At 44.4% G+C, this 26,370-nt stretch overlaps 1 protein-coding gene across 3 annotated transcripts; it reads left to right on the top strand.

Moving 5' to 3' along the window:
• The first annotated feature begins 78 nt into the window (after positions 1–78).
• Positions 79–25,908, top strand: POLI (DNA polymerase iota). Of its 3 annotated transcripts, none has more exons than XM_063128246.1 (10): positions 79–230; positions 1,567–1,695; positions 2,935–3,099; positions 7,984–8,133; positions 10,251–10,487; positions 14,230–14,408; positions 15,638–15,729; positions 16,846–16,979; positions 19,262–19,464; positions 25,523–25,908. In XM_063128246.1, exons 1-10 carry the CDS (start codon positions 131–133, stop codon positions 25,634–25,636), a joined length of 1,503 nt encoding a protein of 500 aa, XP_062984316.1. In that variant the 5' UTR covers positions 79–130; the 3' UTR covers positions 25,637–25,908. The 3 variants fall into 3 exon arrangements, with proteins under 3 accessions (XP_062984316.1, XP_062984313.1, XP_062984315.1); XM_063128243.1 differs by lacking the exon at positions 25,523–25,908 and adding an exon at positions 20,583–23,194 and having other exon boundaries at positions 80–230; XM_063128245.1 differs by lacking the exons at positions 79–230; positions 25,523–25,908 and adding exons at positions 263–462; positions 20,583–23,194.
• The last annotated feature ends 462 nt before the right edge of the window (positions 25,909–26,370 follow it).

Here is a 26,370-nt window from a genome sequence, read left to right as displayed (position 1 = left end):
AGCATCGCAACGGAACCGCCTCCCTTAAGTCCGCCTTCAAGACCGACTGGCCCTTCCCAGCAAGCGGGGACTCCGGAGCGGACGGAGGCGGTGCCTGTTTGCTGCAGCTGCTGCGCAGACGCTGCGTGTAATGGAGGGTTCCGAGGAAGACGAGGCGGCTGAACCGGATTGGCTTCTCCCGGAGCCCAGCGGCGCACCTCCAAGGGGTTCTCTTGCGGGAAGAGTCCCGTGTAAATATCGAGCAGGGCCCTGACTCTATACAGCTCTTTCTCCTCCTTTCTTGCCTTCCTCCCAACCCCTGCGCGCTCCCCTCTATTGAGTGGCCTGGCAAAGCGGATTACCCACTCCGGTTAATAACTAGAATCCACTTCCCTTTAGCCTCCTGGAGTATTGGGAAACTGGAGCCTACTCTAAAAGAACGACACGACTGGGGTGGGATTACGATCAAGGGGACTTGATTAGGTTAGCAAATCGTACACGCGGCACGGGATAAGTGGTCGTCGGAATAAGGGTCGTTGTTTTTACTATATAGTAGTGTTTCTCTAACTTTTGGATGCTGGGCCCCACTTTTAAGCTTAATGTGCCTTCTGCCCTGAACCCTTCTGTTCTCCCCCCAGAAGGCAGGCATTAATTTAAGGCTGCAATACTATGCACACTTAAGTGGGACTGATTCCCACTCCGTTTAATGAGGCTTACTTCAGAGGAGATAAGCATAGGATTGCACCTCTAGAGTAGGTGCAGGATCCCCGATGCAGATTGGGGCCATAATGTGGGGTTTGGATGGAAGGCTTTGTAGGGTGACCATATGGAAAAGAGGACAGGGCTCCAGTATCTTTAACACCTGTATAGAAAAGGAATTTCAGCAGGTGTCATTTGTACTCATGCAGCACCTGGTGAAATTCCTTCTTCGTTGTAACAGTTAAAGCTGCAGGAGCCCTGCCCTCTTTTGTATCTGGTCACTAGCTAAAGCGGGCAGGGCTCCTGCAGCTTTAACTGTTACAATAAAGACAGAATTTCACCAGGTGCTGCATGCATTCAAATGACACTGGCTGAAATTATTATTATATTTATTTGTATCCCACCTTTTGCCCAATTCTGGGCCTCGAGGTAGCTTTACAAAATTTAAAACGTATACATTTTAAAACCTATGAAAATAATTTCCCTTTTCTATTCAAGTGTTAAAGATACAGAAGCCCTGTTTTCCTTTCCATACGGCCACCCTACTTTAAAGATCTGGATTGGGGCCCTGTGCCTACTCTAGAGTGGAAATGAAAACAAAACATGGTTGCTATTTAAAGTCCCATCTGTTTTGGCCCTGATATTGTCTGGACTTGTGTGTAGAGATCAGTGTCACTCACTTGACGCCGGTGGCATTAGAACAGAGGAGTTCAATGGGGAATAGATCTGTAGTATGGCTTAGCTGCTGTTAAAAAGCAGGGAAATGAGTTCCATAAAATGGTAGCAACCCCAGTTACATCTGCTAACTGGTAACTACTAACGTGATTCAGCAGTACCAAAGATCACATGAAAAAAACGAGCCATCTGAACTTTCACCTTTCTTTGCAGCTTGTCATCATGGCAAAGGGGCATTAACAGGAAATACTCCACACCGAATCATTGTGCATCTGGACTTGGACTGTTTTTATGCGCAGGTGGAAATGATCTGCAATCCTTCATTAAGGGGCAAGCCTTTAGGTGATCTTGCATTTTGTTGCTCAATAATATTCAAGATGCACATCTAAACCATGGGTTGGATCCCTTAAATCCTTTTTTTCGGCCAGCAAAAGAACACCTTTCACTGGTGGTATGAAGGATTTGGATCCAACCGGATGGGTGCGCTTGCACTTTTCTCTTTATCTGAGTTAAACTATTCATTTGAAAACCATAGAATCACAGAATAGCAGAGTTGGAAGGGGCCTGTAAGGCCATCGAGTCCAACCCCCTGCTCAATGCAGGGATCCACCCTAAAGCATACCTGACAGAGGACTGTCCAGCTGCCTCTTAAATGTGGAACGTACTTTTGAGTTCCATCTGAATCAAGGAAACAATACCTGCTGTTGCACAGGTTCAGTGGCTCTTGTTAACTAGTGCAAAGACCAGGGCTTGGACCCATTGAAATCAATGATAAAAGACAGTCACGACTAATTTCAGCCCTATTGATTTCAATGGGCCTGGTCTAAGCATGACTGAAGCCTGGATCCGATCTCTAACCTCTCCACTTTTGCTTTGCACAGTACATCATTCTTAAGAATCTTAGCCAGTAACATGTGCTTCCTAGCAGGCATTTAAATTTCTTTAATATCTTTGGCCGCTATCTGAGATGGGTGCTATGCTAAGGCAGAATTCGAGTCTCTTGTATTCACAGAGACCTAGTTGCATGGCAGGTAACTAAGCGGTACAGGAAAACACAGGTTCTCTTTTAATAGCAGCTTTGAGAGGCCTTAATTGTACGTCACTGCCTGCAAGATCAAGTTTGAAAACAGCAGCATGGCTTTCCTTACTTAAATTAACAAAGAGTCTTGTAGCACCCTAAAGATTCTTGGCTGTTTTTGCTGCAACAGACTAACAAAGCTACCCAAAAAATATCCTGCCACTTTTCCAAATAAATATTTTGTTATTACTAAATAACGTAACTCTAAATTTTCCAAATGTTTGTAGCTCTTCTTTTAATGTGCCACTAAATTTCTATTACCCCAAAATCCATTCCTTGGCTATAGTTCTGAAATAACCTATGAGTTCCTAAGGGTGCACTCCTAAACACACTTTTACGGTAAAGGTACATTGAATAGAGTGAGACTTAGTTCACATAAACATAGGATTGTGCTGTAAATTCTGTCAATTTAAAAATGAAGTGGTACTGTGAAAGTTATTGAAAGATAGTGGAACATTTCAGATGGATTTTTCCTTTTCCCATGCATGTTTAACTTTTTCCAGGTGTTCAACAAAAAAGCACAGTAATCACCTGTAATTATGAAGCTAGGAACGTTGGGCTCAAGAAATGCATGTCTGTGAGAGAAGCAAAAGAAAAATGCCCAGATCTGGTGCTAGTTAATGGAGAGGATCTGACGAAATACAGAGAAATTTCTTATAAGGTTACAGGTATTGCCTTGATATTCTTGAATATTGTGGAATTGGAACGTTTCACATGCTTGTTTTCTTGGTTTGGATTTATAGCCCTCTGTCCAAATGGCTCAGCTCGATTTTGGTAGGAACTATAGCTCGGTAATAGAGCACACACTTTCAATGCAGAAAGTGCCATCTCCTGTTAAAAAAGACCAGACAGTGACCCTGTTCAGACATGCTAAGCCACAATGGTTAAACATTATGGCTTAGCATGTTGTGCGAACCATTCCTAACCATGGTGGCTATATAACCCCAGTTTAAACACACTCTCTAACCATTTGCAGAAAAAGGGTTAGCAGCCTAACCATGGCTTAGCGTGTTGTCTGAACAGACACAGTGAGTGACGTGGAATACCTGCTTCCAGAGACCTGCTGCCACTCAGAGTAGAGAAGTCTGGGCTAGATGAACAGTGGTCTAACCTAGTCTAAAGCTGCTTCCTTTCAGAGGAGGAGTTGGGAAACTTTCCTTCAGTGAACCTCTTTAAAAACACAATCCTGTGCATTTGCCGCTTGAACGAGTCCTCTATCTATCCAACGCCCCTGCCGGCGAGAGCCAAGCACAGCTGGAGGAGGACGGAGGCTTTTACAGGCCTTCCCACCTGACCTAAAAGATTTTCAGCCTTTTCAGCCCATCAAGCGGGAGGTGACGGAGAGGCTCTTGGATCAAGCGGATCCAGGCCTCTCCTCCTCACTCCCTGGCCACACCCTGCCCCCCCCCCTTTTCTCCCTCTCCCACTAACTCTTCTGAGGTCACAGTTGAGACCTCAGAAGCCATTGAAGGTGGGTGGGCAGGAGAAGATCAATCGCTAGATCCTTTTCTCTACAGTTGTAGCTCTGTCCACAGCTGCTAAGAAGAAGAGAGTCAGTGTGGCATAGTGATTAGAATGTTGGACTGGGACTTGGGAGATCCAAGTTCTAGTCCCCACTTGACCATGAAGCTCACTGGGTGACTTTGGGCCAGTCACTGGCTCAGTTCCAACAGTACATTTCTCAGTGGTGGTTTTAGAACACAGTGGAGTTTTTACACCACTGTTGATAAGTGTGTTGTCTGGCGGGGAAACTCCATGCAACGATGGAGGTTTTTTGAGGGGAATTACTCCATGCAGAATATCCACACTAAGCAGAGGAGAGTTCCTGCACAACCATTGTGTGGTGGGGCAGCTCCATGGAGTTTTCCATTGCGTTTTGTTGACTTTTCCCGCTAGGTACAGAGTTCCCTGGCAAGAGTGGTGAAAGGAGTGAGTGCCGCTCTAGGAGAGCCGCCAGGATTGTTTTTTGCAGCAATGGCTGATGGGATACTATGGCTCCTCAGCCACTGTCTGGGGAACCATAGGATTGCTCTGTTAGTTAATTTACCATAGGATCTTACTTTTTATGGATTTTAATTGAATCTGATTTTGGAGCCAATCTTAGCTGAAAACCAGCGTCTAAATGTGTGTGGCGGGGGGAGAGGCAGAGGCAGAGAAGAGGGAGAGAAATAAATGTTCATGTGATATTTTTCCTGCACCTCCTTAGGCAAGATGCAATCTCTTGTTCCGTCTTTCCAGTTTTTAATTTTTTTTACATGTTTAACAAGGACGCGTGTCCTGAGCCAGAAGAAGAATCTTCTCCCGCCCCGGCAATCCGCCCATTTAGTAAAATGATTATTTGCATTAGGCTTTTGTGCGTGGTTATACAGTTTCCTCCCTTTTATTACTGTGTCCCTCACAACAGTCCTGCGAGGCAGGCTAGCTTCAGATCATTGCTTAAGGGCGCACTTAAGTTGATTGTGCCCTCGATGATGCATCATCCCCCAAACCCAGAGGCTTATGATCATACTATGCAGGGCAAGAGGAATGGCAGAGGTGGAGGTGATCTTCGTCTCCTTGTCTTCCTACTCTGCATTTTTTGCTAGAGGGCTTTTTTCTTTTCTTTTTTGCCCATCTAGCAACGGCACTTCAAAAGGGGAGACAAGGAGGCGGGCAGAGGCTCAGCGTAGCTCACATCTTGGCCTCACCAGTCTCCTCCACAGCCATGGAAACACCCCCTTTTCCCTCTCTGACTTCAGAAGCCAGGTGGCGTGGTTCTTTTCACCCTGGCTGGGATGAGGGTGGGGGTTTGGATCTCCGATTCCCCTGTCTAATGTCTCAGTGCTGCCTCCAACCTTGCAACAGGGAATCCAAACTGTCCTGTGGGCCATTAGACAGTGTCTAGGGGCCATAGGGTTGCTCCCTCTGAGTATTAAAATGAGATTCATCAGAGAATCGTGCAATTGGAAGGGACCTCAAAAGCCATCTAGTCCAGGCCCCTGCCGATGTGAAAACAGCTTGGGTGTCTTAAGCCCCAGAAATTCCTCTCTTCCTCCCCCCTCCCTTTGTTGTAACATGTGTAGTCGACCAGGGCTAGGTTCTCCAAGGAACTTGACCGTTTCTTGGATAGCCTATCCTCTATGACATCCGTGGTGGTGGTGATGTCATGGAGTTACATTGTGATGTGATATGTCCTAGAAACTCAGGCATTCTTTGGGGTTCTGCTCAAAATCTCACAGCGCATAGTTAATCTGTGGAACTCACTACCGCAAGATGTAGTGACGGCCGCCAATTTAGATGACTTGAAAAGGGGGTTGTAGACATTCTTGGAGGAGAAGGCTGTCAGTGGCTACTAGTCCTGATGGCTATGTGCGACATCTAGTATCTGAGCCAGTGAGCCTGTATACACCAGTTGCTGGGGAACATGGTCAGGAGGATGCTGTTACACCTATTGCCTGCTTGTGGGTCCTGGTTGACAGCTGGTTGGCCACTGTGTGAACAGAGTGCTGGACTAGATGGACCCTCGGTCTGATCCAGCAGGGCTCTTCTTACGTTCTTAAACGTGTTGGGTTTAATAAAGGGCCTCTACCCAGCTGGGAGTCTTTTGTTAGCTTTATATTCCACCTGGCAATCAAGGCAGTTAAAACACACACACACACACACACACACACACACATACATAATCTTAATCAAAACACATCATAAAAAGAAATACATGAAAACACAATAATAAAAGAAATAAACCACACCCAATCAATTAAAAAGCCCTTCAGCCTCCTGTTTCTTGCCTAATTCCAATTAATTTCAACGGAGCTTGCAAAAGAGATGTCCTTTATGCGATGGAGGCTTTACTTTTGATTTTTGAGCTCTGGTGGGAGTGCACCTCGATCAGGCACTCCCCTGTGTCTCCCTTGAGCATGATGCTATTTCTCACTAGATCCAGCTCCAGCCGAAAGCCCCCCCTCTCCCACTACCAACTGTCATTGCTGAGGCCATCAGAGGGAAGGGAAGCAGCCGCCAGGCACCTCTCCATTGTGCCTGGTTCTGTGTGAGGCTGTTAAGAGGGAGAGGAGAGGAAGCGGAAGCATGGCCGTGGGCCATTGGGCCGCACCACAAACGTTGATGCCTTCATGAACATCCGCCTGGCCGAGGCAGCATTCGCTGACCGGGGTGGCCGCTTTTCCTGGCTGGATCAGGGCCACAATCAAGAAACAGCTGCAGCTCATCCACAGAATTCGCAGTTTTGGTGGCCGAGACAAGGCAAGGAAGGAGTTCCTTAGACAGAGGGACAAATGACCAAGCAAATGCCCTGCTCTTGCAGGGTGCCCAGACCTCACTCTGACAGTTCTTGTCCTCCTGCTCTGGACACCCTCACTTGCCTTAGGATTGGCCTTTAGGCAACCTTCCGTATTCCTTCTAGAAGCCTTAGCTGGCTGCCTTAATTAATGTTGTTTCCCTCCTTGATCCAGAGGGAGAGGCAGGTAAGAAATAATAATAATAATAATAATAATAATAATAATAATAATAATAATAATAATAATAATATTCCACTATGTCCATGACCTTCTGAACTTTGCAACTAAGAATCCAGTGCCTTGATTTTTGTTTCCCTTCTCCCTCCCAGATCACTTTCCTTTTGTGTCATGGTTTTTAGATCACAGCCCTGTGAGCCGGGGCTGTCTTAAGAATTATTTTTGTAAGCTGCCTTGGGAGCCTTTTTTGGCTAAAGGGTGGGTTAAAAGTGCTTTAATAATACCTGCTTAGTGGACTGTTGTGGAAATGGGCAGAGGAAATTCTTCATACAAGAATTATCTTGTATGAAGGTGTATGTTTGGTGTCAGAAGGATCCTCACTCCCCCTCCCTACCCAGATGCACACTAAGGCTAAGACAACACATTAGTCAACACAGTGTGACAGCTCCACTCAGCAGTTGAGTTTTTAGGAGGTACTCCCCATACTACATGTTCTAACTCCACCGTTGTATGATTGTGAGCTGCCGTGGAGTTGAGTAAAATCCATCAAGATATTTGATTAACAGTTCCTCCACCCTCTCTCCTCTGACAGTCTGCCGGATGGTATCCCATCAGCCACTGCTGCAAAAAAACCTTAATCCCAGTGGGTCTCCTAGAACAGCACTCACGCCTTTCGCCACTCTTTCCAGGGAACTCTGTAGCCAGTGGGAAAAGTCAACACAACGGAAAACTCCACAGAACCTGCCACACAACACATCAGTTGTGCGGGAACTTTCCTCTGCATAGTATGGATATTCAGCCTGGATTGTTTCCAAAAACCCCTCCACTGTAGAGTTCTAAAACCAACATTGAGAAACGTGTTGTCTGTACCCAGCCATGCTAACAAACCATGGTTTGTTAACTATGAACAACCCATGAACGGAACCCATGGTTTGTTGTTAGGTTGTGAACTTTGGGTTGGTCACCATGGTTTCTTATCTCATCTGGGTTCAGACAACACAATAACCCACGTTTCAACAACAACTCTTGAATTATTGTGTTGTCTGAACCTAGTGAATAAGTCAATTACCCGATCTGTGTGTTTTGTTTTTTTATTTACAGCATTATTAGAAGAATTTACTCCACTGGTAGAAAGGCTTGGATTTGATGAAAATTTTGTGGACATCACTGACATAGTAGAAATAAGACTGGAGCAGTGGAAAAAAGAGTTTTCTACAATCTCTTGGTCTGGCCATATATATAAAAATCAGAGTAAGTACTTCTTCTTCTTTTTTTGGAAAAAATATTGAAATGGCAGCTCAAATCAAGCTGTGTTTACGTTAATTTGATTGGATAAAACAAATAGCCTTCACAATGCAGAATAACACTAAAGCTGGGTAAATAAACGTGGATTGGAGTCTTAATGAGAATAGCACCAAATCTGCAATTTATGTTGGATCATCTTCTCTACAGTTCTGCATATTGATAACCCAATTAATGTCTAGTCTTAATAGATTGTACAACAAACTGGGTTACTTCTAATATGTTTAAGTTTGCGAGCTACCTGGTACTCCTTGCGATTTAAAAGGGTGGTATAAGAACTTTAAATAAATGAATACATTCAAATACCTTTAAGGTGGTACCACTCACTGTTGCTTGGCAACAGCAGCAGCAGCAACAACCAAATGAGCTTTGTACCTGATTTGTACCCAGCACTAAACTGTAGTTTAGCACTGCTAGCACAAGACTCAGGCTCGAGCGATCCCCTCCCTTCTCTGGTGTGGCTGCAGGGAAGAGATTGGAAACACTCACTTTAGTTTTAGATTAACCACGGTTTGTCTGAAGTGAGACAAATGTTATTAGCGTTTAATACGGTTTACTGAAACAAGCCAACTTCAAACTGTGGTTAATGGTCTTGGCTTGTTGTTTCCCTGTTCAGACATATCAACAGACTGGCATTCATTTGAAACAGAAGCAGTTGCTTCCAGTCTCCACATGGGCTCACTCAAGATGGAAAACCCAAGTCCAAGGCGTATGCATATAACGCTAAACTGTAGTTTAGCGTTACATGCATTCTAGGACAGTGTGTCAGCCAATCGAATAGCCTTTCAAGGGAAGATCTATCAGCTTGGTCTATGTCAATTAATAGTATTAGTGCAAGCTACCTGATAACTTATCCCTCCTCAACATCCAGTGGTCAGTTTGGGAAGTGATACTGTTCACATGGCATATCTACCCTACAAGCCAGTGTGGCGTAGTGGCTAAAGCATTGGACTGGGAGTCGGGAGATCCGGGTTCTAGTCCCCACTCAGCCATGGAAACCCACTGGGTGACTTTGGGCCAGTCACAGACTCTCAGCCCAACCTACTCCACAGGGTGGTTGTTGTGGGGATAAAACGCAAAGGAGGAGGATTATGTACACCGCCTTGGGTTCCTTGGAGGAAAAAAGGCGGGATATAAATGCAACAATAAATAAATAATAAATACCAGTTTTATACCGCCATGGATCCTTTCAATGGCTTTGGAGAACTGTAGCTTAGGTAGAGATTCCTTCCACCTCCTTCCCAAACTTGCAATTCCCAGAGCTCCCTGTGAATTGGTAATCATTATTAAATTGGTTTAAGCCTGCATGCCATATAGGCATGGCTGTTACCCCATGTCCTTGTTCACGTGCATGTGCAAACTTGCACCTTCACACATGCACTCGAGAAGCACAGTAATATTTGGATCATTTGTTGACCTGGACGAGTAAAAGGGTGTTGAATTTCTTTCACCCCGAGGGCTGAATTCCATCTCAGGGATGTTCTCAGGGCTGCCATCCAGTAGTGGCTGGGGCCAATGGTGAAAGGGCAGGCCTAAAAATACCAGCATTTTTATCTTAAACCTCTTACTGCCAGTAACTAAGCCTTAAAAGGGATGTTTCAGCCTTTTAGAAAGGGGATAAAATGCACAAAAGCCAGAAAACCACCTATCAATTGGTGGTGGGGCCGGGGGAAGGGGGCATGGCCCTTTTGGGAACCTCAGAGGGCCAAAATTGGCCCCTGGGCCTGAGGTTCTGCACCCCTGGACTAGTAAGATCAGAATGGGCAGCTCAGCAGTTTGCATGCAAAATAGGTGATGGTTCTTCCAGAACCCAAAAGAGATGTTGGTGGGGCCAAAATGTTTGGTTGTTCCAGATTTTCTGATTTGATATACTTCAGTAGCAGCCGACATCTTGAGGCATTCTAGATGCTTTCGAACGATCCATTTTTCGTATCCTTTGGTGTGTATTTTCCATCTTGGCGTCGCACTGTCGAGTTTTCTATTCGTGAAAAGTGCATCCTGTGTGAAGTGGGGATGGTTGGTCTGTTCAGTGCAGCTCATCGTCATGTTCTCCATTTGCTTTGCAGCCGTTGATTTACGTAATCCAACCCATAGAAGATTAGCTGTGGGATCGCAGATTGCAGCAGAGATGAGAGAAGCCATGCACAGCAGACTGGGCCTTACCGGCTGCGCAGGAGTTGCCTCTAATAAATTACTCTCCAAATTGGTGTCTGGGATCTTTAAACCAAACCAACAAACTGTTCTTTTGCCTGAGGGTCGGCAGGACCTGTTGGCCAACCTGGACCACATAAGGAAAGTGCCTGGTAAGATGGGTGACGATTCCCCTGCCTTCATTTGGTATGGATTTATCTGTATTGTTGTGAGAGAGAAAGAGCATTGAGAGAAGAGGTGGAGACAGAAATTCTAACTTTTTATGTTCAGTAAACACACATCGTTCCTTCTCTTTGCGAACTTGGATGGTTGAATCTTTTAGTTTGGAAGTGATATAGGGCTGCAGCAGTAAGATCATCGAATCATAGAATAGTAGAGTTGGAAGGGGCTTAAAAGGCCATCGAGTCCAACCCCCTGCTCAATGCAGGAATACTTGACAGAGGGTTGTCCAGCTGCCTCTTGAATGCCTCTAGTGTGGGAGAGCCCACAACCTCCCTAGGGAACTGGTTCCATTGTCGTACTAACAGCCAGGAAGTTTTTCCTGATGTCCAGACAGAATCTGACTTCCTGTAACTTCAGCCCATTATTCTGCGATCACACATAAGAGGGCCTTTTCTGCAGTGGCCCTACACCTCTGGAATAAATTGCCATCAAGGGTCCGCCATGCTCCATCATTGCAGGCTTTTAAGAAGGCCTTGAAAACATACGGTTTTCCTCTGGCCTTCTCCTCATATAATTGCTGTTGCTGCTGTTCTTGTGGCTGTTTCTTTTCCTGGTTTTGCTGTTGGGTTTTATTGCCCTTTTTATGGTGTGCTTACTGTTTTTGTTTTATCACGCTTAATATTGTGCCTGTTTTATGTGTATCGTTGCAGTACAAATCAAAAGAAGAGAGAAACTAGTCCTCAGGATGCAAATTAATATATTTGTATGAATAGGGATTTATATGGGGATAGGATACTTTTAGGACGCTTTTAGGATGTTTTTAACAGTGTATACCAGTGGTTCCCAAAGTGGGCGGTGGGATTGCATAGGGGGGGCATTAAGAGGCAAAGGGGTGGCAGGGGGGCCCTAAGGGGCAAAGGTGGTCTTTTCCGAGAAACACCTCTCCAGAAGGTGTTAAAACCCAGGGACATTTTTATGGGAGATGGTAGTTTAGTCCCAAGCCATATAGGGGAAGAATCCACACATGTATTAATACCGTTTAAGAAGAGTCCTTTTAACAGTGAATTGAAATGTTTCAAAAGCACCAAAACGCTTAGGAAGAGACATACCCTGCTTGGTGTGCCCCGCCACGCCGGCTGCAAAACAGATTACTAAATGTGGTGATTTAAGACTCCTGTTAAGTGACTTTAAACCAGACATTGGAAAACTGGTATCACTTCATCAAGCCCATCCATCAAGTTAAGAATTTACAGAATAGTGAGGTACTCTACCGCTCAGAGCGTTGGCTACGGGGCGGTATATAAATGCAATAAATCAAATCAAATCAAATCTACCCTAGTTATTAAATATAATATCTAATATACTTGCTAAATGACTATCAGACTTTGAAAAGATATCACTGGATCAAGTTCATCAATTATGTTTAATTGAATAAACTAAAAAAAGTAATTGGATTTTGAATAAATATTCAATTAATAGTTATGTTTTGAATTTTATTGTTATTATCTTCCTTAGTGGGTCATTGAAAACTGCTATTCTGAATAATGATTTTTACAGTGTAGGGTAGGGGGCACTGGGCCTGACTTTGTGGAACAAGGGGGCGGTGACCTGAAAAAGTTTGGGAACCACTGGTGTATACTATGTTTTTAATCTGTATTTTATGCTTGCTGTTGTTCCCCGCCTTGATCCAATCGGAGAGGCGGATAAGAAATAAATTATTATTATTATTATTATTATTATTATTATTATTATTATATTATTATTATTATTTCGGCCTGTGTCCTACCAAAGGCCTTCTTCAGGGGCTTGTTAGAAGATGTCTGCAGATTTTCCTCTAGCAATAAGATGTCTCCTCTAGTAATTTGTTGGAGGCCTTTAATAGGACACAGGCTGAAACATGTTGTGAGGCGAGTACCCCCTACAAACTCAACCGTTGAGTGGAGTTTTCACACTGTGTTGACTTAACGTGTTGTCTGAACTGAGCCTATTAGTGAGATGGGGATATGTACCATGTAATTCAAAACCAAAAACTAAATTCCCTCCACTGTACAGGTTTGTAGCTCAGTGGTAGAACATGTGCTTTGCAGGCAAAAGGTCTCAGGTTCAATCCCCACCATCTCCAGGTTCTGGCTCCTCTCTGAATCCCCGGAGAGCTGCTCCCAGTCAGTATAGCATAGATGGTCCAAATGGCGTGAGTTCACTTCCTGTGTTCCAGGAGAAAGGAAAAGAAGAAGCTATAAAATGCTCAGTCTTGGGCGGGCATCCCCAAAGCAGAGCCCTCTATCGCTATAAGAATCTGACTTCTACCAGATCAGGCTACTGGTTGGTCTAGTCTAGTAGGCAAGCTCTCCCAGATCTCACAAAAGGAGAGAAACATCTCAGGATCCAAAGATTTTCTTAATTGAAAGCCCTTTGGCCTCTCCTTTTTTGGGCGTGCTTTGGATGCTTTGTGTGGGGAAGAGCAGTAAAGCAGCAGTTTCTGCAGCTGAAACGCTCCCTACGGCCTGAGTTCGATCCCAGCGGAAGCTGGTTTCAGGCAGCCGGCTCGGGTCAGCTCAGCCTTCCATCCTCCCGAGGTCGGTAAAATGAGTACCCAGCTAGCTGGGGGAAAGGTAATAACGGCCGGGGAAGGCAATGGCAAACCACCCCGCTATAAGGCCTGCCAAGAAAACGTCAGCGAAAGCTGGCGTCCCTCCAAGTAATGACTCAGTGCTTGCACGAGAGGTTCCTTTCCTTTCCTTTCCTTGGATGCTCACTACCTTTTGCACCTCCGGGATCTTTCTCATCACCTGCTACCTTTCAGCACTGCAGAGTAAGTCCTTTGAAAAGAAAAGAAAAAATGTGTCCTTCCTCTGCCCCCTTCCCATCCTAAGGCAATTGAGCAGACCTGAATAGGAGCACTTCCCTTAGTGGCTGACATGCACTTCCAACTTCTATGGTCTATGCCTACATATGGGCCTTCATAGTTCAAGTCCAGCACTCTCCCCACCAAGTATTAAGGTCCATGGCGCAGTGGCAGAGCATGTGCTTTGCATGCAGAAGGTCTCAAGTTCAATCCCTGGGATGTCCAGGTAGGGCTGGAGGAATTCCTGCATGAGAGCCACTGCTGGTCCATGCTGAAAATACTAGACTAGATGAACCAAGGTTCTGATCTCAGTATGAGGCAGCTTCCTCTATTCCATTGTGCTACCTCACTACACGATTTGGCTTCCTCAGTTTTCCCCAGTAATAGTTATAATCATAGAATCATAGAATAGCAGAGTTGGAAGGGACCTACAAGGCCATCGAGTCCAACCCCCTGCTCAGTGCAGGAATCCACCCTAAAACATCCCTGACGGATGGTTGCCTAGCTGCCTCTTGAAGGCCTCTAGTGTGGGAGAGCCCACAACCTTCCTAGGTAACTGATTCCATTGTCGCACTGCTCTAACAGTCAGGAAGTTTTTCCTGATGTCCAGCTGGAATCTGGCTTCCTTTAACTTGAGCCCGTTATTCCGTGTCCTGCACTCTGGGAGGATCGAGAAGAGATCCTGGCCCTCCTCTGTGTGACAACCTTTTAAATATTTGAAGAGTGCTATCATGTCTCCCCTCCATCTTCTCTTCTCTAGGCTAAACATGCCCAGTTCTTTCAGTCTCTCTTCATAGGGCTTTGTTTCCAGACCCCTGATCATCCTGGTTGCCCTCCTCTGAACACGCTTACAATATTTGCTGCTTACAATATTTTTTCTCGCACAGGTATTGGCTTTAAAACCGCAAAGCGCCTTGTGGCGCTGGGACTCGGCACTGTCTGTGATCTCCAGATGTGTTCAGCTGGAATACTAGAGCGAGAGCTGGGAGTTCTGGCAGCCCAGCATATCCAGAAACTCAGCTGGGGGGAAGATGACTCCCCGGTCACCCCATCGGGGGCCCCTCAGGTAGATATGAAAACCCAGCTTCTCAAGATAATAGGTTATCTCTCACTTTCTCGACCTCAGTTCTCAATGTGCTCTGTTACACGCCAGTGTGTGACCAAGAAACAACACAGGGTGGGGTTAGGTTCAGAGAGGAATCTTTGGTTCTCAGTTGGCTAGGCTCAGTGCGCTGCAGGAGGTGGGTTGAGATCCCACCCCAATGAAATAGCCTTTTCTTTTTCTCGTATCATAAGAGGCTATGGGAGTGCTTTCAATTTCACTAACAGCGTTCCCATAGGAGTGTGTTCAATGCGCACTTGCATGCATAATTGTCATGTCTAACCCTACTGCCCTTGTTTTGGGAGAAGATGTTTCAGGTAATCAATCAAGATCCGATTTGGAACTAGAAGACGCAGCGCCAGACACCAGCCAGCCTGTACCAGTGGGGGAGGAAGCTCTCACGGGCGATTCCCCAGCTGGGATTCAGCCCTCTCCAGAGCTTATCTCCTCAAGGCCAAATCCTACAAACTCAGTGGGAAGTGAGGTTTCTTCAGGACGTGAGCGTCCCGACAAGCTAGTTGATGCTAGGGTCCGTCGAAAGCTCAAATGCACGGGGCGGAAGGAAGGCGTGAGAAAGTCGGATAGATTACTCCAGAACCTGCCTCCACACCAGGCGCTCTGAAGTTACCGGCGTTTGGGAAATGGCTTCCTACTCTTTTCGAACAGACTATTGTCTTGCTTAGTTTGCATAGTTTTGCCTAGGGGGATGTTTCCAAGGAGTTAGACTCTATTCAGGTAGAAGAGACGTTTATTGCTTAATAAAAGTTTTGTAGATTACTTAGCAAGCCTCATCATTTGCCTCCCATCGAAAGCAGGAGTGAGAAACACGACAAATGGGCAAACCCAGTTTCTTGCAATAAAGGACATTTCCCTGCCACACACAGCCACACACCCACACATGCTCCTTAACGACAGGCATTTTGATAGTGTTTGAATAAAGGCAGGTGATAAATCAGAAAATTGACCTTTGGTCAACCCAAAGCAGAATTTCTAAGATGATTTCATAGTGAATAAAATCCTAACTCTCTGAACTCCTCTCCCAAGAGGAAGGTGGCGGGGTGGAAAAATCGGCCAATAAGGCGTTTACACACCTGTGGTTTTCTTCCTCTTTTATGAGTTCTACATTTAGTTGTCCCACTTGTAGTAATAGGAATTTATTGTCGTTGTCGTTTTTTAAAAAACTTTTTTCGCAGTCCCTTAGTGATGAGGACTCCTTTAAAAAGTGCTCTTCTGAAGCAGAAGTGAGAAAGAAAGTGGAAGAACTACTAGCTAATCTTTTGGACAGGTGACTGTTAACTTACTTATTAACCACTTTGGGATTTGCTCAATGAGTATATAAATATTAATACTAGTAATAATCATAAAGCATCATCGTCGACAACAAGATTACTGAACAACAACAAAATTACTGCTGCTTCCAACTTCAGCTGAGTACGTTACTGGAACAGGTATGTCTTGACATAAGCAGACATCTCTCATTTTATAGAAACAAGTCTTACTGGCACCTTAAGGATTAAGAGCGTCTCTACATGAGCAATTTATTGCATGCTCATGACTGGCCGTTCACCGAAATTTGCAGGTTCTTTACATGATGCCGTCAACTTCCAGGACATCTCCCATGCCTTTCCCTGGTAATCTGGCTTTTTAAATGATCAGAGATAATGCACTATTTAAAATTATCATGGGATATCACGGTCCACTAGATGGCGCTGTTTCAGTTAACTTTGTGGAGCATTGCCAAGAAGGGAAGTTTTCAATTACAAATCACATGGTCATCATTGGTCGCTGTCTAAAGGAGCCTTAGTCAATGCGGAAAGACCCCAGAAGAAGAAGAAAAATGGTAAGGGTACAGGTTTTTTCCTTAACGTAGAGATAACACATTAATTGTGGCATAAACTTTCATGAATTGCAGCCCATGCAGACAACCTGGGTCTGTAGTCCATGAAAGCTTATACTATAAAATATTTTTTTTATTTATTTAAGGATTTTTATTTATTTAAGGATTTTTATGCCGCCATTCAGCCAAAAAAGGCTCTCACGGCGGCTTACAAAAGTATTTCTTGACAGTCCCTGCCCACAGGCTTACAATCTAAAAGACATGACACAAAAGGAAAGGGGATTGGGAGGGAGGAGGAGGATATATGTGTTATATTTATTATATATATATATTATTATATATATAATAAAATATGTGTTAATCTTGACAGCAGGAGTGCAGAAACTCAGTCCAGCTGGCTAAACCCAAGCTCCCTGGGGTCCCAGTTCAGCCCTTTGGGATTCTATAGGTGGCCACACAGTCTTGGGCTGACTGCCAATCATTTGATGGCTTCCTGTTTTTTGTGCAGTTTTTTTTAATGCTTCTAAAAGATTGAAATGCCTCTCTTCTCTTTGTTCTTGTCAGGTTACGTAAGGATGGTAGGAAGCCACATACAATCAGATTAACCATTCGGCAGTTTTCTTCTGTCAATAAATGGCCTAATCGGGAGAGCCGTCAGTGTCCTATTCCATCTCATGTGGTCCAGAGGATCAGAACAGGTAATCGCTCAGCATGGTGCTGTTGGTTTGCATAGGTGCAGCTGAAAATTTGTAGAGCTGGCAGCCTCGTTCTCATTCGTCCCCCTTCTCCCTATCCAGGTGTGAAGGAAGTCACAGGCTAAAGCTATACACTTGTTCACTGGGCAAACAGCTCCTCGTTTTGCTTGGTAGTGTCGCATCCAGGTGGGATTACTGTGACTCCGACTTGCGGATTCTGCAACAGACCAGTTTATTCTGAGTCACGCAGATTCCACTGACTTGCAGACCAGCTTTGCACATTTGTGCTAATTTGCATTTGCACATTCGCGCAGGTGCACATTAACACTAATGCACACGTGTGCAAATGTGCTAATCTGCATTATTTAATGCACTGATTCGCATTGCCTAATGCAGATTTGTGCAGGGGCACTTTTAGCGCTAACGTGAATTAGCGGAAGTAGAAAGAAATTCTGGTGGTGGTGGTATTATTATTATTATTATTATTATTATTATTATTATTATTATTATTATTATATTTGTATCCCGCCTTTTGCCCAATACTGGGCCTCAAGGCAGCCACCAAAAAAATACGATTCCCCCTAAGAAACTTAGCTTGGGGCAAGGAGAAGGCAGACAGCAGAGTTGGTTTCTGGCACCCCAAGTCCCCAGCACAAGGACCTCGATTGGGACTAAACATCTCAGCATCTCCAGTGGGAAAATGATTCTCTGTGCATGATTCTCACTGATGGGGCCTTCTCCTTGGGACTGGGAGTGTCCAAAGCAATCTTTGTCTTTTCCCTGCTCCAAAGTAAGTGTGTTGGGGGGGGGGCAACTTTGGGCAGGAGAGGTGTGGGCAACAGGGGTGGCTCACACGATTGTAGAAGCATAGATCTATGTGTCAGGTATATTTTATTTATTTATTTATTGCATTTGTATACTGCCCCATAGCCGAAGCTCTCTGGGCGGTTTACATAATATTTAAACACTAAAAAACAATATACAAAAATTAAAAAACACAAAAACATACAATATACACATACATTTAAAACCACTATAACAACTTTAAAAACTAAAGGTATAAGTCTTCAACAAGGCCGGAGGCCTTGTTGAATGTAGGCAGATTTATTAGGAATAGTTTTGGAATGTCTGTGGATGTGATAAAGCAAATCGTGCCTCTGGCCTTGTTGAAGACATATACCTGACAATATGTTTGTTCCAATCCTGCTCACAAGCATTTGATCAGGGACACTCATATTTATGAGCATCCTTGATCAAAAGCTTGCAATATATCTACTCTGCACCCTTCCTTAAGAACTTGAGAGCCTTGCTGGATCAGACCAAGGGTCCATCTAGTCTAGCATTCTGTTCACACAATTGACCCAGAACCCACAAGCAGGACACAAGTGCAATAGCAACCTCCTGCCCATGTTCCCCAGCAACTAGTGTGCATAGGGTTACTGCCTCTGATACTGGAGGTAACACATAGCCATCAGGACTAGTAGCCATTGATAATATTTTAGAGCCATCCCAGTTGTTGGCCATCACTATGTCTTGCTGTTACAAATTTCATAGTGTGCTGTATGAAGAAGTCCTTCATTTTATCTGTCCTGAATCTCTCACCAATCAGCTTCATGGGATGACCCTGGGTTCTAGTATTTTGGGAGAGGGAGAAAAATGTCTTCCTATCCACATTCTCCACACCATGCATAATTTGTTTACACCTTCCTTCTGCCTCCTTCCCTCTGGGTGCACATACTTTTGGTTTTCTATGTCCCCGGACCTTTTCGTAGGTCTCGTCCTACTCCTGTATGAGGCTTTAAATCCCAGCCAAACTGACAACTTTCCATTCCCTCCCTAAAAGTGGACTGCCAAAGGTTTTCTGAGCAACTTAACATTCTGTGTCAGCGCACCAGTTCTGAGCCAAAACACACATTGCTTTAAATCCGTATCTAGCAACTACATCTTTTCTTCATTTTTACCCTTGACTCAGCTTGGGGAGCCTGATCTGGGTCAGGACTCTAGCATGGCAGTATGTGGGCTTTTAATATCCAGATTGGGGATCCTGCACCTACTCCAAAGTTTTTTAAAAAATGGTGTAGTGGGGGAGCATGTAGCTGCAAGTTACAGCTTTAACATAAAGTCTGTTTTAGCCATAAGCTAATTAGTATTGGAGGCTTCACTGCCCAAAGTACAATTCAATTTCTTTGTTCTTTGTTAGAATTTTGGCCCAGACCTCATTCGGTACTGTGTAATGTGTAAGTGCGTTGTTGTTTTCCTCGTTTAATTTACACGTTTGCATCCAGATGACTCCAACGTCAAGACATACCTGGTTGCCATCCTTATGAAACTGTTCCGTAAGATGGTCAGCGTGGAAGTTCCTTTTCATCTGACCCTTTTGAACGTCTGCTTCTCCAACCTCAAGGACCCTCCTGCTTCTGCCAAGCAGTCTATTGGGTTTTATTTAACCCGACCATCAACTTCTTCTAACAGTGAGAAACGTGTTCATGTAAGTTCAGGACTTTTTTTTTTTTTTTACAGACCTCCCTATCTCAAAGATTTGAGGCAGTTTACAAAGGCAAAGTAACCCAGCAGAACAGAATAATGTTTACTCAGATTCTCAAACTCAGAGGCTTACAATCCTCCCATGAAGCGCAGGAGGAGCGGCAGAGGCAATCTTCGCCTTCCTGGCCTCCTGGCCTACACCTTTTGCTAGACGGGCTTTTTTGCCCATCTAGCAAAGGCGTTTTGGAGAGGGAGGGAAGGAGGCTGGCAAAGGCTGAGAATAGCTTGTATCCTGCCCTCTCCTGTCTCTTCCCTGCCCACTGAAATGCCCCTTTTTCCTCGCTTTCTGAGGTTGAGTTCCCATCTTCGGAGGCCAGCCAGCTCAGTTCTTTCTGTGCCAAGGCGGAGGGCAGTTGGATTTCAAATCCCCCCTTCAGAAGTTGGAGCTGTGTCTCTGACCTCAGAGCAGTTCCCTAATTTGCTTTAACATAAGAAGAGCTCTGCTGGAACAGACCGAAGGTCTGTCTATTCCAACATCTGTCTTCTCAAAAGTGACCAACCAGATGCTTGCCAAGATGTCCCCAAGGAAAGCATTGAAGGCACCTTGGCTTTCTTGCTGGTTGCCTCCCCAACCACTTGTGTTTAGAGATATACTACCTCTGAACTGGGAGGTTCCATAATATCCATTAATAGACCTCTCCTTTATGAATTTGTCTAAGCCTCTTCCAAAGCCAATATGGCCCTCATGGCAATAGCTTTCGCTGTTTACTATTATTTGATCCAAGTGAAACTCATTAAAAGGCCATCCATTGAAAAATATGATAGAGTCCCATTTCTACCCATTAGTATTAAAAAATACTGGTACTAGAGGGGGCTCAGGATGTCTGAATCCCCATGTTGGACAAAAATCGTATCCAGGGAAGCGGGAGCTTTCGTAATTGATTAACAGTGCTTACAGACTAGTAGTTTCGGTGGACTTACTTCAGGATGGTACTAAAGTACTGCCATATGGAGAAGCAGTAACTTCAGTGATAGATCGGCATTTCCCCACGTTAGTTGATTGATGGGCGCCTGTTAAATCTCGTAGATCATGTGCAAAATATTGCATCGTTTGCGTTTCAGAAAATGGCAAATATGAATGCACAATATGCAACTCCAGAAGGTCAGATGGACACTTGTGAAGTCTCACCAGGGGCAAGAAATGCACAAGGTGTCAAAGCTTCACCAGAGACCCCCGGCCTCCCAAAAGCAACTGGCGTTCTTGAATTTCCAATTCACTTGCTTCCTGCCGGCGTTGACCACAATGTGTTTAATCAGCTTCCGAAGGACATTAAGGAGGAAATCATATCTAGCCACAAGGGGGAAAGAGATAATGCAGCCACTCTTTTGAGCCAGACATTGGCTGCCTTGAGTGAAGAATCGTTAGACGGGGCACAAGACAAAACCAGCCATGCTTCTTTGCATTCTAGAAGCACCCATCAAAACCATTGCTCTTCCCCACTTTGTAATATTACATCCACCAGTGAGGAGCCGCCACTAGCTGTATACGCTTGTACTTCCAAACATCTTGTCCCTCAACACCATTCTCTTGAGGCTGCTGAAACGGCATCAGTCACTGGCTGCACAGAATCTGTGGATGTTAAAAATTCATCCCCCACACTCTCTCAGCCTTCTCTTCTCTGGGCCTGTATTCCGGAAGGGCAGAAATACCCGGATGGGCCTGGCCTAGATGGAGAAGCCTCCCATGATGAAAGTTGGAAAGAAGGTCCCAAACTGGTCCTTCCGCCTACTGTTGATCCCAAAACATTTTCCGAGTTACCTACAGAGATACAGAAGGAACTGTTGGTGGAATGGAAGGGTCGGGATCCTGTTTCCAAAACGCAGGCCAGCAAAAGCCATGACAGGCTCAAAAGGCAAAAGAAAGGGTTGCCTTCGCCCTCTCAGTCAAATATTTTATTGAGATATTTTAAACCACAATGATTACTGTATAAACCTGGGGCAGAGATTGCGAGGGTAGGGTGCAACATCTCTGACACCACATGGGCAGCAGAATCTCATGGTTGAGCTCTAAGATGGCACCATTCCAGAAAGCGAGGTGTGGAGAAGCCTCCTGGTTTTGAATTCATTCTCCTTTTAAGAATTAACAAAACCTCACCATGCAGGTAACAGTCACATCAGTGGGAAAGGTTCTAGCCCAACTTTATCTCTGACGCGCGCTTCTCTGCACGGCAAGGTTTTGTTTCACACAAGGCAGCATTCAAAAATGCAGTTACCCCCTTCACCCTTGTTCACTGAAGTGATACAATCCCCGGAGACCTCAACCACAAAATGTTGCTGATTATTTAGGTGAGCTCTAAAACCACTTCCCCCCTCTAAAATGTAAGTTCGTTAAAATTTTGAAAGCAGGCATAAGAAGGGGGGAAAGTGGAGAGATTAAAAGCGTCACGCTGCTCTAGCAACGGATACTGTGACGGTCGGTTTTTTGGCCTTTGGAAAGGCAGGAACATGGAGGAGGGGGGAGGACCAGGAAGAGCGCATGATAACAGCATAAACTAGAAGAAAGCAACTCGTAGGCCACATACGTGTCTCTCACATGCACACACACGTTGCCCATGACACCCCCTGCAACTTCATGCTGCTACAGCAGAGAAGGAGAGTGACAGGCAATCGTGCACATGTGCAACCAAACCACAGAGTGTGGCAGCTAAAACGGGCCTTCAACACGACACTCTAGGGGGTTGGCTCCATGGTTTGGCCTCCCTGCTTGCCTGTGTATCCAACTGCCTCCTGACTGCGTTCCAAGTCTTTCTCTAGCAGCAGGAGAAGGTCAGCCTGCCTTGAAGTGTGTGGACAGAAACGTGGACAGAGACTATTCTGGATCCAGACACTCCCATGAGAGACAATGCTTAAGAAAGCAGGGCTTCAGCTTCCATGCTTAAATAGGTTTCGTTAACACCACAAATCTGGGTTGTGCTAAGCTAAATGGAGTGTGCTGTGAACCATGTAATAATAAGACTGTAAAGTCTTCTAACAAATAAAACTCCTTCCCCCTACTATCAGGTCCTCATTCTGGAATTATTCTGCTCCTTAAGGAGCTTTGAAACTGAGAAATTTTTAGTTCCACCTGTTCTTACTTGGGTAGGGTGACCATATGGAAAGGAGGACAGGGTTTCTGTATCTTTAACACCTGTCTAGAAAAGGAAATTTCAGCAGGTGTCATTTGTAGGCATGCACCACCTGGTGAAATGCCCTCTTAACCACAAGTGCTGCAGGAGCCCTGCCCTCTTAACCAGATACAAAAGAAGGCAGGGCTCCTGCAGCTTTAACTGTTGTGACGGAGAGGGGATTTCACCAGTGCTACATGCATACAAATGACACCTGCTGAAATTCCCTTTTCTATACAACTGTTAAAAATACAGGAGCCCTATCCTCTTTTTCATATGGTCACCCTACACTTGGGTGCTTTAGTCATGGAAAATTTTCTATAATCGCCAGATATGTGATTGCCATACGGCTTTTAAAAAGACATAAACTTTGCCCAGGATGACACATGATAACCTGTAAGGTAAGCCTCGTTTCTTCCCTTTTGAGGGTTTTGATTGTAGTTATTAGCTGTAATGAGAGCTTTCCGTACATGTGAAGCAGGGTTGTTATTTTCTTTTCCCTTGAGTATATTTGATGGAAGTAGAACATGGGGTTTTGAACCTGATAAACACTGCAAATTATTCATACTTCTAATTGCTAGTGTCATTATTCACTTGTGGAAATAATAAACATAGGGGTTTTTAATGCACTAGAAAATGTAGTTAAAGTTGTATTGAACTAAATGGGGCTATATACAGAGTGCCTCTTATGGTGGACACTGTGCTGTCACAGTCTTCAGAAGTAGATCCAGGGGAGGATTGTGTTCAGTTCACATTTTGATAATAACCTAAATTCACACAATGCAACTATCCTGTGGTGTTTGCCCTTCTCAGAATTTTGCAGTTTTCTGAACAAAAAATGTCTATTTTAGGGGAGAGTGTACAGAAAAATGTATACATTAGAAAGAAAGAAAAAACATTAAAAGTATTATGAGGAAAAGCTGCTTGCCAAACATGTGGATTTTATGCAATTATTGCATAGAAAAATGGGTATATTAGGAGAAATACACACAAAAATGCATCCATTGTGTGGATTTTCTTTCAGTTGAAAACTGATGTGAAAATCAAAGAAAGTAAAGATTGGCAAAATGTGAACCTAAGAGAAACTGAAATTAACAGGTTTGTTTATCCAAATTCAGAAATGAAACACTAGATGTATATATTTCATCTTGGTTCCTGTCTGCAATATATTCAGTTTTCTGCATCCAAAACCTCCATGTATCCCTCTGACGCTCTTAATCTTCTGAAGGCCCTGCCTCATAACAGGAGATTAAATTGATGATTTCACACTAAGCCATGGTGGTCAAAGCATTTTGACCTTAAAAAACTACGCCTTAGTGTGTCGTATGAACCATTCCTAACCATGGTAGCTACATAACCACAGTTGAAACACGAGCACTATCCATTTGTTGCAAAAGGGTTAGTGTCTGAACAGGCCCATGGTGATGTTTACCAGTCTAGAAACACTTTTATTCATTCATGCTGCCTGCCTATTCATGGCATTCCCTCTCAGACATATATCACAGAGGGAGATGAGATCTCAGGTCCTTCCATCAGCTGTGCTGAAATACCACCTCCATGAAGGTTCCTCCTCAACTGTTACCACCACCAGCCATTCCATCAGGCTGTGACACAGATAATAGGGAATGGGGTCATTCCCCCAGCAGACCTTCATTTTTCCTCTTCTCTCCCTATCCCTTTTTCCTTACGTGCCATGTGTTTTTAGATTGTTAAGCCTGAAGGTAGGGGCCATCTTGTTTATCTGATTTGTCAGAGCTGCTCTGGGAGCATTTGGGGGCTGAAGATTTTACACACGCACCCTCTAGACAAAATAAGTGTGTCAAATGTCACTATTTTGACGCTTCTAGCCCTAAGTCATGATAACTACTGGGGGGGGGGGGGAGAGAGAGACTTGAAGTATGTAGTATCTTTTCATTTTCTTCTTCTAGTGACCTATCTGTATATTTTTTAGCCCATTATTAACAGAAAAGCAAACAAATGGTTATGACTAGTTGGGGCCCAGGTTTTTTTTGGTGTGTGTGATGTCACACTAATTCAGAGATATTCTCTCTCTTAGGAGGAAGATCCTGAGTCATTGGGTAGTATCCAATATTACTCCTACACATGAAATGAATAGGTCCTATTCATTTCAGTGGGTCTACTCTAAGTAGGACTAACATTGGATACTAACCATGGAGTCAGGAGTTAACAAATCTTGGTTTCCCACCAAACCTTTTTTCTCACCATGATGCAATCCCTCCTCTCTAGAGGGGAGTTTCCTCATAGAATAGCAGAGTTGGAAGGGGCCTACAAGGCCATCGAGTCCAACCCCCTGCTCAATGCAGGAATCCACCCTAAAGCATCCCTGACAGATGGTTGTCCAGCTGCCTCTTGAATGATACCTCCTCAGATACCACACAACTTCTGTGGTGGTGGTGGTGGTGGGAAACGCATGCCCTCCTGCACCATTGAGGAAAAGAGGGGAGGTTGCATTAAGTCGGGGATGATGGGGGCTTAATTCCAATCTTAGAGTACCAGGTTAGAGAGAGCTGCTTTACTTTGCCTCCATTCAGGGTGAAGTAGCCAGCTGAGAGGAAATCTAGGACTCTCCGTGCAATCTTAAACGTTCACTCAGGAGCAACATTTAATGATTTCAGTGCTCATAGCTTCTATCGAAGACAGTATAGGATTTCAGACTTAGTTCTTAGAAATGTTAGGTAAATGTGTGGACTCTTGTAACTTTAAATATATTGTCCTTGCCTTATTGCCAAGGGAAGATAGTGTAGCTAATCAGAATCCAAGGGTGAGTTTCTGTCGCCTTTTTAAATCGGTGCCATCTGAATTTGCAGGTCATCATCAAGCAAAGGCCTGATGATTTTCTTTGTATCATTCCATACACTTCTATGTTCTTTTTATCAGCTCGTTTGTCTTGTCCTGGTTCTTCAGAAGCTCTGCCACTCAGAACTTGAATACAGAACCTCGATGGAGGGTAATACGCTGGAGTGGGAAGAAGTAATTTGGAGAGCTGCATAATAGAGAACTACCTCCGTTTTATTCTGAGAATCTCTTCCTGTCTGGCTGTACAGGGGTTGACAACTGAGAGGCCAAAATATCTGGAGAATTCCGGCTCCCATCAACCCTCTCTACCAGCTACAGTGGTTAGAGCTAATAGGAGTTGACCAAAACATCTGGAGGGGCATATATTGCCAACCCATGCTCTGGCCTTGAAAAGTAGCAATTATCTAAAACTCTGTTAGCCTGTGGACATTAAGGATCACCTCGGCATTTCTAGTAGTAACAAATGTATGAATCTCCCAAATATGTATTTAAATAAATATTGGGTAGAGAAGCGGTGTGGGAACTTTGGGGCTCCTCTAAACGAGTGATTTATTGTACACTCGTGATTGGCCACCCCCAACAGTTTGTGGATCTTCTACATGACGTTGTCAATGAGCAGGATGTCTCCCAAGGCATTCCCTGAGAATTCTACTATGAAAAGAAACATTTTAAAAGTGGTAACATCCTGAAAAACGCAGGATCCCCTGACATGAGATGGTGCTGTTCATTGAAGTGAATGGATGGGAAGTATTCCATTTAATTTAATTCAAACCACGTTACTCCTCTCTGCCCATGTAATGCAGCCCATAACAGTCGCACCAAGCAGGAAGCAAAAAAGACCTGGGTAAGAAATGTGATTTCCCTTAAGCAGAGACCAAGCTATTGGGGTAAAGGGGTAGAAGGCCTTTTAGGGAATCCAGGAGACCTGG

The sequence above is a fragment of the Elgaria multicarinata genome, chromosome 6 (assembly GCF_023053635.1).
Source record: "Elgaria multicarinata webbii isolate HBS135686 ecotype San Diego chromosome 6, rElgMul1.1.pri, whole genome shotgun sequence".
Classification (NCBI taxonomy): Eukaryota; Metazoa; Chordata; class Lepidosauria; order Squamata; family Anguidae; genus Elgaria; species Elgaria multicarinata.
Note: the sequence above shows the minus strand (reverse complement) of the source record. Positions and strands in the feature narration are given on the sequence as shown.